The sequence below is a fragment of the Austrofundulus limnaeus genome, unplaced genomic scaffold (assembly GCF_001266775.1).
Source record: "Austrofundulus limnaeus strain Quisiro unplaced genomic scaffold, Austrofundulus_limnaeus-1.0 Scaffold1613, whole genome shotgun sequence".
NCBI lineage: Eukaryota > Metazoa > Chordata > Actinopteri > Cyprinodontiformes > Rivulidae > Austrofundulus > Austrofundulus limnaeus.
Genome location: NW_013954015.1, coordinates 15,249 through 28,602, shown reverse-complemented (window position 1 = coordinate 28,602; position 13,354 = coordinate 15,249). Strand labels below are relative to the sequence as shown.

The following is a 13,354-nucleotide window of genomic DNA, read 5'->3' as shown; positions in this document are numbered from 1 at the left end:
ACAGGTAAAGTCTTGACAAGTTTGTCGCGGGTCTGGGGGAGTTTCAGCCCCCACCCCTTCTCCCCTCTCTCTCTGTCTCCACGCAGCGAATTTCAGGCTCTAGTGTTCAGACACTGCAGCAGCCACGTTCTGCTTTGAAATGTTTCTTTAGTTTGTTATTGCTACGAGCTCTCATGCTAAAGCGACAGTTGACTCCTCCCACACTAAGAAAACAGGAGGGGAGGAGTCAGCTGAGCTCCTGTGCAGTGGAGCACAGAGAGGGAGAGAGAGGAAGTAAACAAACAAGCAGGAAAATGAAACTTATCGTCCTCAGTTTTWTTTACCGACCTCAAAAAAATTTATCATGCAATTAATTGATTTGACTATCGCGACAGGCCTAGTTTAGAATAAAAAAAAATGTGAAAAATGAGTCTGCTGGCTAATCTGCAAACATTTATTATAAAAAAATCTGCTTTTCAATCATTTTGAATTTTGTGTTTCAGCTTTCTAAGTTCTCTAAAATGAAGATTCATAAACAGTTTAGTTTTTTTGTTTACTGCTTTCTATGATTATACCCCTCAATCTTGTCACCATCACATGGTCAAAACTAAACTAATAAATGACATCAGAGTTTAATCTCTATTCCTTTTTTGGGCATGTCTTCTTTGCTATGCCCGRTTTTAGTTAAAGGCGTAAAAGACTGACAGACATTTTATTTATTTGATTCATTGTTTTGTTTAGTCCATGTTTTGGTAGACAGCTCAGTGGTGATTTACAAGGACAGTTATGACGAAGCTTTTATGTGATAAAGATAGGAGATAAGAAAAATCAAAGAAAAGGACAAATGTTTGCGTCTATCAAGCACAGACCAAATTATTTTGCAATATAACCAATTTGGCTTCATCGACTTTATCTAAGCAGTAGTCTGAAAGATTTATGATTGAAACAGTTCTCCAAAGACAAACTTCATCTTGAAACCAACAAGCAGACATCAGAAGTAGTCGAACTTCTATATTTTCAGCAGGGAAGACTTACAGCATCTCAGCTATATGGTTTTGTTTGTTTGTTTGTTTGTTTTTAATTGATTTAGTACCACAAAAAAATCCAGTTGAACACAGACAAACAGTACTTAACTCTTCTACTTTAGGCAGCACCTTAGTCCCAACTCGGAGAGGTTAATCTACACTTTTCCAACTGAGGACCATGACCTCAGATTTGGAGGCGCAGTTTCTCATCCCAGTTGATTCAGCGCTCAGCTGTGATTACTGCTCCAGTGTGAACTGGAAATCATTGCTCRATGACGCCGACAGGACCACATCATCAGCAAAATAACAGACAGAATTCTGAGGCCACCAAACCAGACCTGAACTCCTCTGCCCCCTGGCTGCACCGAGACGTTCTGTCTATAAAGTTGTGAGCAGAATCTGTAACAATGGGCAGCCCTGGTGAAGTCCGACTCTCACCCTGAAGTGTTCTGACTTRCTGCCAGCAATGCAATCCACACTCTTGCACCAAGTGTTTCCGAACCGAATGACTTGTAGCAATAAATCCCCAATCCCATACTCATGAAGCACCCCCCACAGAGTACCTTGGGGAACACAGTCGAATGCCTTCYCCAAGTCCACAAAACACTTTTAGACTAAGGGTGTAACAATACATTGATCCTAGCCTGGTTAAAACTAGACCCTTGTCCTTCACTTTGCTTCGTACGMGGGTCTGGACTCGTGGYTGTAGAGAAGCGATTCTTGCTGGAGGCGTGGCCTCTGCTGAAGTTTAAAATGATTGGATCGGTTGGYTGCGACATATGTCGCTGTGAAGAAGGCTAAGCTAAGAAGCTAACCGGAAATCGTGTGTGCTGTAAACAACCCTACTGAGAGGAGAGAAGTACTGAGCTGAACTGTAGAGGAGAGAGCTGCTGCTTTGTCAGACAAATTTAATTTAATTTGGAAGCCTTATCAACACAGACTGGCTTCATTCACTTCCTAACTAACAGACACTGCACAGAAAATCAACATCGTTCAAAACTCCGCCTTCTGTTTGCTGATTGGCCCAGGTAAAATAAACTACAAGCAGACTGCGCAGAAAATCAACGTTGTTGTTCTGTTCTCTGATTGGCCCGGACAAAAATTCTCCTGAAGAAATCCTTGTCTTTGGGAGGAAATCCCAGACGGGGCAGTGAAGGGAAACTAGAACTGAGTGGAACTGCGTAGGAAGGCAAGTGCCAGGTTACATTGATCCACATCAAAATACAGATTAARTTATTATTGATAAGGCATGATGAAAACATTGATCCATATCATCATCATCATTATATGTCCAATATGAATTGATATTATATTAATCACAGGCTTATGATATCATAAAATAACATTGTGATATTGAAAAACATCATATTGTCATCCAAACAAATCTATACAATATCTTATTGTGGCTGGTTGGGCAAACTCACATGCCACCTTGAGGACCCTAGCAAGCTTAAAGAGGTGGGTGGTCCAGTGTTTCACAGCCAGAATCTGAGGTCTGACTATTTAACAGACTCTTTTCTTCAGCACACATGAATAGACCTTACCAGTCAGGTCTAAGTTCTTTCCACTGTTGCTTCACCATATGCAGTATCTAGCTTACATATTTAGAAATATCAGGCTTRTTCAGTTGCGCAAGATAATTGTATGTCTGTATAATTGATGCATCAACCCAACCTTGATTCACTTGTACTCTGCATGTATTTAGAAGACACATAAAGGCTTTTATATGCTGATGATCTGTTTTGTTTTTAATATTTCCTCTTGTCTATTTAAGTGTTGGTCACATCTGCTACAGGTTTTCTCTCTGAATATTAAATTTTAGACCTTGATGTGGTTTTCAGTGRATGACTAGTTTCATGTAGGCTGTCCTGATGTGGTGCTTCAACACCATCTGTTTTATTTTCCACTTTTCTTCAAACACATCTATTTAAGCAGTATCACTGTCCATACTGTGTGTGTGTGTGTGTGTGTGTGTGTGGGTGTGGGTGTGGGTGTGGGTGGGTGGGTTTGGGCACGTATTTGCTACATCATGGGGACCATTTTCTAGAAAAACACAGCCTTGTAGGGACCCGATTCTCCAAAGCCTAGTCCCCACAGGTACAGGTACTGATTTTGTGTGGGGGGTTAGGTTTAAAACTAAGGTGTGAATTGAGTTTAGACTAGATTTAGGGTCAGGTATGTACAGAGGTGGTATGTTTTAGGGTTAAGGGTCCGGGTTAGGCTATAGAAATGACTGGAAAATGAATGGAATTCAATGCAAGGTYCCTACAGAGATAGAAAAACAAATGTTTGTGTTTGTCCATCCATTTTAATAATTTTGAAAAGACTAGACTTGGTATGTCTTAAGGTTTCATTAGGTTAGAGCAGTTATTTCCTGCAGAGTCTGTTTATAGATTCAGTTGAAAAAAATCAGTTAAAGAAAGAAAAGCCCTGGGGAATGGTGCAATGATCTGATTTTTATCTTTAGGAACAGTATTATATCAGAGAGGTTCATTTCAGGTCTAAAGATGGAGATCTGTTACCTCCAAAGTGGAGGAGATAAAACTTTATTGTGAAGCAGTTGCCAGTCAAAGCTTGAATTCTATCATTTGGTGTTTTTAGAAGTTTTTTTTTGTAATCATTAGTTGCTATCCATTAAAGAGGAAAGTGATTTTAATTAAAAGTGAGCCATTTAAACTCCTGTTAAAGCTTAATTTTAAAATTTGCGAGGTAAAAAATACTCATCTTTGACGTTGAAACCTGAAGTGACACCAACAGAAGAGATTGGAAAAACTCTTAAATTAACAGTTCTCTACATTCCTCTCCTTGATAATCCATCTGAAGGATTTAAAACGTTAAAGAAAGCCATGAAAACTGAGTGTTTTCTAGTTTTGTTGGCCAGTAGCAACATTAGGGTATGTGGGTACTGCTGTAGAGCGATAAATGAGACACATGTTGAAAAACCATGAATACTAAATGTTTTGCTTCCCTCAGTTTGAAACCAACAGAGTGACGTTATTCTCATGATGTCTGTCTCAACAGAGGGAACATTCAGGAGCAATCTGGGCTTGTTTCCCTCAAGCAGCAGTTTGAGGGGATTATTTGGTGTAATAGTCAACCAGGCTCTTTTAATGAATAATTTGGGCTCAGGCTGAGCTCTTCCAGATGGCTAAAGGGAAATGCCACTCTTTGTTCTTCACCAATCCAATGGAATAGTCGCACCATTAGGTTGGTGRTGAGTGTTCAAAATAACTGGTGTTTTTATACCATCGACAAAATGTCACTGAGTGATGTGTCCATCCTGTTGAGGAGGGATTTAACATTTATTTTAACTCCTCATTTTCTGACCTTTTCCTGTTTGTTTGTTTGTTTGTTTGTTTGTTTGTTTGTTTTTTTGTCACAGGAAGCACAAAGACATAAAGGGACTCAGACCCCCCCTCCACGTCTGAGACATGATGGAGCTCCAGGCTTCTCCGGGGCAGCTAGGAGCAGAGGGGGATTGTGGGATGTCAAATCTACTGGTGCCCAGTCCCCAGAGTGAGGCAGTGACCCATGAGATGGAGGAGCTGACCTTGCAGCCTTCACAGAGCCTGCCCCCTTTGAATGAACGCAAAAATGGTAAGATCCTCATCGCACATTAAGGCTCCACTATATGAAGAAAACATGTCACCGAGGTGTTATTGCTGATAATTACAATGAGGATATTGGTTGTAACAAACCAGTTTTTATCTTTCATTCAGAGTCACCCAACATTCTTTGTGTGCTTTCCCAATCCGTCAGCTGAATCAGGAGTTCCCTAACCTAGATTATTGGTTTACAGATCTTGAGTGCATGGTGCTTGGAGTGTACTATAGAAGACGTTATGTTTGCGTCAGTGTTTCTAACAGCTTAGTTTAAACAAACAGAACTAGTAAGTACAATGATTATTGCACTGTACTTGATGCCTCACAGTAAGAAGGTCCTGAGGTAAATCCTCAGTTCAGAYGGTCTTTCTATGTGGAGTTTGCATGTTCACCTCATGTTTACGTGGGTTTTCTCTGGGTACTCTGGTTTCCTTCCACAGTCCAGAAACATGCATGTTAAGTTGCCTTCAGGCCCAGGCCTCCTTTGCAAAAGAGATCTGTGATCTCAATGGGATTTGCCTGGTTCRATAAAGGTTAATAAATAAATAAACGGTGTGTAGCGCCTTTTGTTTTTGTGACACTGAGTCGTACATGGAGTTACATAATCTGTACAATCGTTTTTGCTTAACTTGGCATGTTACCATGGTCATTTAGTAGAGCAGAAAAGGTATGTTGCCTTCAAACTGTTTCCTTGAAAAGTCCAATCCCAAAGACATACAAAGTTACGGATGTTCAGTAATGAGGTAAGATCTGTGGAATTCCTCTGGWAAGTACATCAGATGGTATATGCATGTGCAGGCCTGTTTGTTATTGCATTTTTGTACAAGCACACAGTCCAGACTGTCACTCAGAAAAAGATACATACACTCAATATTGTTGTTTTCCCCAATAATTTCTCWATGATCTAGTTAAAAGTGCTCAAGAAGGAACCTTCATTATTACTATTCAAGGGGTATTCTCTTGAATTTGCTTCTCCTCTCACTGCTTTGGAAAAAACCTACAGTAATACATCAGAACATGTTGTAATAATGTGCTATGGTTTGTGGTAGCATGTTAAGGTGTAGACAGTTTGTAAAAGTTTTCMATGTACGCAATGGAATTTTGACCTAATGAATGAAAAACCCTCTTTGTAGCTGCACAGCTTTGGTATACTTCACAGCATCATTTATTGTTTTATCTCGTCACAGAAAGTTTGACTTAATGCCTGAACGGGTGAATTGAATTCTTACATTTTATATACAATTGTAAACATTTTGAAGGTTTTACCACAGAATGGTCAAYGCAGCGTGAGATGTCACACACTAACCTAGAAAAAATATAAAAATGGGATAACCGGCACTCCAAAAAATACCATGGTTTAATAAGGGCAGAGAACAGGACGTGTTTTGGCTACATGCCRTCGTCAACTTGTTACAGATCAGACAAACTACGAATCTATATAAAGAGATTAAAATAACACCTCAGCCAATCACAAACAGTTTGGGTAATCAGCCCAAAAAAGAAACATCTGTGACTAATATGCACAACTAGTAGACTTCAGTAATATACAATATACAGGAATACATGAAATCACAGAAAAGTTACAAAAATTTTTTTACAAAAAGGACAAAAATCACAGAAAGCAGTTCAATGCCAATTCTTCTTTAAGTCCTTAAGGGTTAACCGTCTGTAAAGTGTGGATCCAGCATGCTTCCCTTTGTAGCAGAAGTTTATCTCTTTCACCTCCTCTTTTGAGAGGAGGGTACAACTTCTATGCCTTGAAATTTCAAGGAGCATATATCATGACCAGCTGTCATAAAATGTCTGGCAACAGGAGATCTCTCATCTTTAGTACGAATTTTGCTTTTATGTTCTGAAAACCTGATTTTTAATTCTCTTGTAATTCTTTTCAATTCTCTTTACCTATGTAGGCCAGGCCATAAGGACATTTCAATAAATACACAACATAATCTTTTCGGCACATTATTCTGTGTGAAATAGAGAGCTTTTTACCTGTGTGAGGATGTAAAAGCACATTACCTTTAATCACACTAAGCTTAAAACTGTTTAAACAATCCAAATGTTTTACAAACACATTTTCCTTTCACAGTCTGTAAGTTTCTTATAGAGTTAATATGTCATAAGGATTTTTTTGTTTTGTTTTGTTTCACCTAACATGTGTCACACTGCTATCAAACTTGGGTTTTTGTTACAAATTCATCCAGAGTGCACAGTTTTTGTATAGTGACCATTTGTTTTAGGCTGTTTCTGTGTGCCTGTCTTATTAGGCCTTCTATTTAATGACTCAAGCTTAGCTGAATGAGTAAACACAAGTCAGGCATTTTATTTTGTGCAACACTTTCCAACTTAAGGCCTAAATCGTCTATCAGCCTTTTGTTTTACTGTTCACAAGGTAATTATCTTGACCTTACCAGTCAGGCTGCATGTTTTTATCCATCTCATTGTTGTTTAAGCAGCTACATAGAGCAGCTCCTGACATTGATGGATGAAACAACTAGRCATTATGAGCAATCCACTGCAGAATTTCCTTGCTCTGAATCAGAGCTTTGATTGCAAAGAGAGATCTAGTTAAGTCATTTCTGTTCAGTCACCAGAGTATTTTTGCAGCCATCTTGTTAATCAAAAAAGTCTTTAAATGTTGGCTGTTTAATCTGAACCTTTTCAGACAGAATGCAGCATGTTTTGTTTTACCAGAGCATTTTGTGCTGCTCTGTGGCTGCTGTCACCTGCAGGAGAAAGCACATTAAACCGTCTTAGGAAGTTGCTGTGGAATGTCAATAGCACTGTCACCCCATCGTCAGCTTGTCTTTTGTCATTTTCCCCTTCACTGAGAACTCAAACCTCATACTTTCCACCCACTAAGCCATTCCCAGAGCTTTGCCAACTACAGTGAGCCGTCTCCTCGTCTGGTTTTTAACCTTGCAGGTGTTGATCTGTTTGCCATCTTGACAGCCCTGGAGTTTGAAGTTGAGCGGCCGGAAAGGAAAGCTACAACTCTGCTGTCAGCAGATCAGACAAATCAGGGCTGTGAGCTTAATTTAATTGATAAAATCTGCGTGATAGTCAGTTACACTTAAAACTAAATGGACCAGGCTCACTGTGTCTGTTTAATCTGTCCAGAGTTACACCAAGTTGACATGTTGTATAAGCTTCAGAAAAATGATATTGTAAGATTATTTACTTCCATGGAAAATAAAGTCTCAACATCAGGCAGCAAGGATTCTAATTTTCTGTCTTGTAATTCAAGAGAGTATTCTTAATGAAATTGTATAACCTTTTGGCAAAGTGTTTATTTTCCTTCTTGCAATAGTAGGCCTGCCATGTTTTCTGTATAGCTGGCTGATCTTTAGTTATTTGAGCCGTCTGTCCTTTAGCATCATCATTATAATCCTTTATATTCATCTGTCTAAAAGTAGCCCAATTTTTAGTTTTATTTCTGCTCATTTTAAATCACTTTTGCCAAGTTCTCAGTATTTTATTAATGCTTAGTGCTGAATAGGATTGGGCAATATTGGTAAAATTGATCACAGTTAACTGTGGCATTTAGCCGATAACTATTAATATGATGATAAAGATGACAATTGCACTTGCATGGTTTTGACTAAATTGGTTGTCCTAGGTTCTAAAATTGTACTTGTAAAAGTCAAATTAACTTCTTCATTTTAACAGGTACAAATACACTCCTGATCAAAATCTTGAGACCAGTCAAAAAAGTGCAAGAATTTGCATTTTGCACTATTGGATCTTAAGAAGGTTCAATTCAATTCAAATTCAAAAATACTTTATTGATCCCAGAGGGAAATTAGGAGTTGTTGTAACTCATTTAACAAAAAACTTATTGTAGATGCTGATGGCTGTGGGCAGGAAAGATCTTCTGTAGCGGTCTGTATTACAGTGAAGTTGAAGAAGCCTCCGACTGAAGACACTTTGTCTTTCTGTGACAGTCTGATGAACAGGATGGTCAGGATTGTCCACAGTGTTCTAAGTAGAGCTTCACAATGTTAAAAGAAGAAGTCAGTGTAAGAGACAAGAACTTTTGAGCAGGGAATTTTCTGAAAACTGCATTTACACTCAAACATGATTTTTTCAGCTGATCAAAAGTTTAAGACCATAGCTCAAAAAACCCTGAAAACCCCCCAAAACAGAAATCAAAGTGTCAAAAAAAGGACTCAGTAATGAGTAGCTCCACCATTCATGTTGATGACTTCAAACAATCGTTTAGGCATGCTTGATGCCAGTGTTTCCAGGAGGCTAGTGGGAACGTTGCTCCAAGTGTTGAAGATGACTTCACGAAGGGCATCCACTGTCTGGAACTGATGTCCATTTTTGTAAACTTCCCTTGCCATCCATCCCCAAATGTTCTCAGTTGGGTTTAGATCCGGGGAACATGCAGGATGGTCCAAAAGAGTGATGTTATTGTCTTGGAAGAACTCCTTTGTCAGGCGGGCATTGTGAACTGCAGCATTGTCCTGTTGAAAAACCCAATCATTACCACACAGACGAGGGCCCTCAGTCATGAGGGATGCCCGCTGCAACATCTCCACATTGCCAGCTGCTGTTTGACGCCCCTGCACAACCTGAAGCTCCATTGTTCCATTGAAGGAAAACACACCCAAATCATGATGGCGCCCCCACCACTGTGCYGTGTAGAAAACATCTCAGGTGGGATCTTTTTGTCATGCCAGTAACGTTGGAAGCCATCAGGACCATCAAGGTTAAAAATTTTCTCATCAGAGAAGACAACTTTCTTCCACCTTTCAATGTCCCATGTTTGGTGCACCCTTGCAAAGTCCAAACGGGCAATTTTGTGGCGTTGAAGAAGATGTGGGCTTTGAAGACGTTTTTTGTTTCTGAAGCCCTTCTCTCACAGATGCCGTCTGATGGTTATTGGGCTGCAGTCAGCACCAGTAATGGCCTTAATTTGGGTAGAGGATCGTCCCGTGTCTTGACGGACAGCCAATCGGATCCTGCGGCTCAGAGCTGGTGAAATTCTTTTGGGTCTACCACTTGACTTTTTTTTCCATAACCCTCAGGATTATTTAAAAAATGCAAAATGACTGTCTTACTGCGTCCAACTTCAGCAGCGATGGCACGTTGTGAGAGGCCTTGCTTATGCAGCTCAACAATCCTACCACATTCAAAGTCAGTGAGCTTTTTTGCTTTTGCCATCAGGAGGTCTTGACAGTGTAAAGACTTGACAGAAAATGACATGGAATCCAGATTTTTGCACAGCTTTTGGCTTTTAAAGACTATGGTCTTAAACTTTTGATCAGCTGAAAAAATCATGTTTGAGTGTAAATGCAGTTTTCAGAAAATTCCCTGCTCAAAAGTTCTTGTCTCTTGCACTGACTTCTTCTTTTAACATTGTGAAGCTCTACTTAGAACCTTCTTAAGATCCAATAGTGCAAAATGCAAATTCTTGCACTTTTTTGACTGGTCTTAAGATTTTGATCAGGAGTGTAGTAAGTTGAGAGTTGAAACTCACCTGACGTAGACACGGGTGGATAGCAAATAACTAAGCAAGCTTAGTGAGAATCACAAGTGAGGAAAATGTCAGCTTAAAAAATGTCTCTTATTTGGAGATATTTTTTATAATTTATTAAAAAACATGATAGCAAGAGGYGTTTTTCAGTGTCTAGAGCAARGGTGTCAAACTCATTTTCACTGAGGGCCACATGAGCATCATTGTGGCCCTCCAAGGCCCAGTCGTTGACATTTCATGTTTAACTTTGACTAAACAGGAAACCACACGTTCCTCATCTAATTACTATGGCTGAGCACCACTAACAAATAATATCTGAGCTCCACGTGGTATTTCCTGCATAAAATCAGTGTTTTAACACATCCTCTTATAAATACTGAAAAATACTATGTGTACGATGATTTTATGTGAAATAAATAAAACAGAAATACAGTTAAAAATTAAAGTAAAAGAGTTTTACGCACTGATGAGAGGTGGGTGGTAGGATTCATTTTGAATTCTTAACTATCCCACTTTCTGACAGGGAATTACCCCTGGGGGTCTTCCTGTTTAAATTTACAATTGTAAGTGGGAAGTTCCCACTTCACAGAACAACTAGGCTGCAGCAAAAATAAATGCAGCTAAATGTAGATTTCACATGGCTGACTGCCGGCTACTTTTGAAAATGGTGCAACTCCACCTAGTGGYAGTATGTCATAATTTGGCAGGTAAAATAATCAACATGCATTATGGGAGATGTAATTTACAGACAACGCAGGCTTTAAAGCATCATACACTAATTTTAAAGATATTAATACATCTTTGAAGCTTTCAGGGGCCACATAGAATGCTGTGGAGGGACACATTTGGCCCGCRGGCCTTACGTTTGACACGTGGTTTAGAGCATCAGAAAATGTTCTGTGGGACAAAGTTTAAAGTCAACAAACTGTATTGCATGCAGTTTGTTGTTTCTCTGCTAATACAGCACATGTGTCTAGTTAATTGTACTTTWAAATAAAACTGTCATGTTGGAATGGAAATTGTATTTTAGTTGTTTTTGCTCTGAACCTAGAGCGGAAAGCCATCGACACTTTTTGCTGGGCTGCGACTGTTAAAGAAAGTCTAGTTGGAAAATGAAAATTACAAGAAAATCTGCACATTTTCTATTGCAGTCTCACTGAGTGTTTGTGAACAAGTAACCAGTCAGCTGTGCTGCTTATATTACCGTATTATTTTTTTGTTGCCCACCTCTCACCTTGGCATCTGCCCCAATGTTTCTGRTTTACTGCAGATGTCCCCTACCCTGTTCCTAGATGGTCATARATGTTTTAGATGTTTCCCTGCTTTAACACACCTGACTGAAATGAATAAGTAATTGACAGTGTTCTGCTAAGCTGCCATTCTGATTATGCAATTCAATTATTTGATTAGGAGTGCTGAAGCAGGGAAACGGATATAACGTGCCAGACAATTGGACACGAGGACAAAAGTTGGGGACCTCTCAAACTACTGGAGTACACTTTTGTATTGAAGGTAGGCAGATTTGAATCAGTTTTTAAATTGTTATTTATTATTGACATGGTGTTTAGACCTGAGTTCTGTCAGTCAGCTCCACGCAGGTGCCAAAGCAGGTCTAGATGGTTTTGGGATGTCTGCAATAACTTTGCAACTGTTTTTCACACGCCTTTTTTGAGACGTCCATTCAGGTAAATTAGGGAAATTAGAGAATTCTTGCAAACGTTTTTGACGTTTGGGGTTGTCTGTCTTTGAATATTGATGTTTGAACTTGTTGGTACTTTAGGACTCTTGTCTGCAAGTAAATTTGTCTTTAGGGTCATWTACTGGCAGGTTTTGATCCCATTGGATCGAGGCAGACAGAACAGAGTCTGTCATTTAACAGTGGAGGTATGTCATTCACCTCTCCTCAGACTGCTGAGGTCAGAATGATCCTCAGGCTGAACATCATCGTTTCCCAGAAGAATTCAGGACACTTCAACTAACTGGAAGCCTTATCTAAATGACATAAAACATGTTTTAACTGCAGCTCTGACTCATGCCGTTTTCATTTTAAACCTTCAGTGTGCCTGTGTGGATGTGCCTGTGCTCTGTTGTTACACCTCACCTTTACGAGGTGACACAGCTGCCAGATACCGAGGCTGTGTCTTTGTGAGAGATTCTAATCAGCAGCATCACCCGAATGTGTGGCAATGCTGAATAAGCAAACAAGAGAGAGACAATCAGTTAGTCTGGCCAGCTGTTTCCTGTTTGATTGTGTCGGCTTGCTTAAGGTTCATCACACCTCTTCCTATCACTAGAGACGTGATTTCACTCATGATTTATTTCAAAATGGGTTAAAACTCCACTCTTTTACACAAAGTTTTTGTCTGAAGCTTTACTTCTTTTAAAAAGCTGCCGTTTCGATTCCTTTTGCTTAGTACTGAGTAAACCACTCGACTGGTCCTCTGAAGTTACACGGAGCTTGTTTTGTTTCGATCTTCCTCTCTGAGCTTTAAAGGAACGGTTTCCTGCCAAAATTCATCCAGTTTCAAACTGGTTGATGGGGAAATGGGGAAAGAGAAAGGGGAGAACTGTGGCAGCAGTCCTGTAATATAAACACAAATGTTAGGGAGGGTTAAAGAAACAGTGGGTAGGTTTAATATTGCTCCACTTTAATTTTATGCTGCACTGAACTGTTTGTATTTAATCATTTGACTGCCACTCTTAATGAAACGGCYCATTACCTCAGTTGTATGTGGATGGTTCTGGTAACCACCAGACTGTGGTCTGTTTGAGGGCWGAAGTCCTCAGCTGCATCAACTTCAGCTCTGGAGAAGGTGAGTGCTCTTCTTGTTTTGTTGTGATTTTATGGCTTTTTCCTCCCTCCATTCTGAAGCCACTGCAGTCAGATAAATGGCTGGAACAGACCGGGACATTTATCGTTTAGTAAAATTACTGAACGACTCCAGCTTGAAGTTTTTATCACTTGTTGAGTTCCTCTGATGTCAGTTTTAGACTCTTGATAGAGTTTGATCACCTGGTTTACTTGCTTTTTAAAACATAATCAGGTCTGAGCAGCCTGGTGGCCAGCAAACAGGAAGTAACTTAAAAATAAGAGTAAATACAGATATTGATGCCAGCTTTATTCTTTTAGTTTTTACCTTTTTTATTTATTATCTCATCTTCCTGATTTCTCGTCGTCTTTGTTTCTCATTTGTGTTTCAGTTTGCATTTTTTAAAATTTATTCTAATTCATTTTATTGGTCCATTTTAAAATGGCTGTCAGTGAC

At 39.4% G+C, this 13,354-nt stretch overlaps 1 protein-coding gene across 1 annotated transcript in view; it reads left to right on the top strand.

Annotated features, from left to right (window-relative positions):
* LOC106535911 (MKL/myocardin-like protein 2) overlaps positions 1-13,354 on the top strand; it is a gene marked incomplete at its 3' end in the record, with an annotated part of 30,547 nt that overhangs the window by 2,393 nt on the left and 14,800 nt on the right. The window contains 2 exon segments of the mRNA XM_014033059.1: positions 4,387-4,601; positions 11,499-11,600. Coding sequence (XP_013888513.1) covers positions 4,436-4,601; positions 11,499-11,600 — 268 coding nt within the window.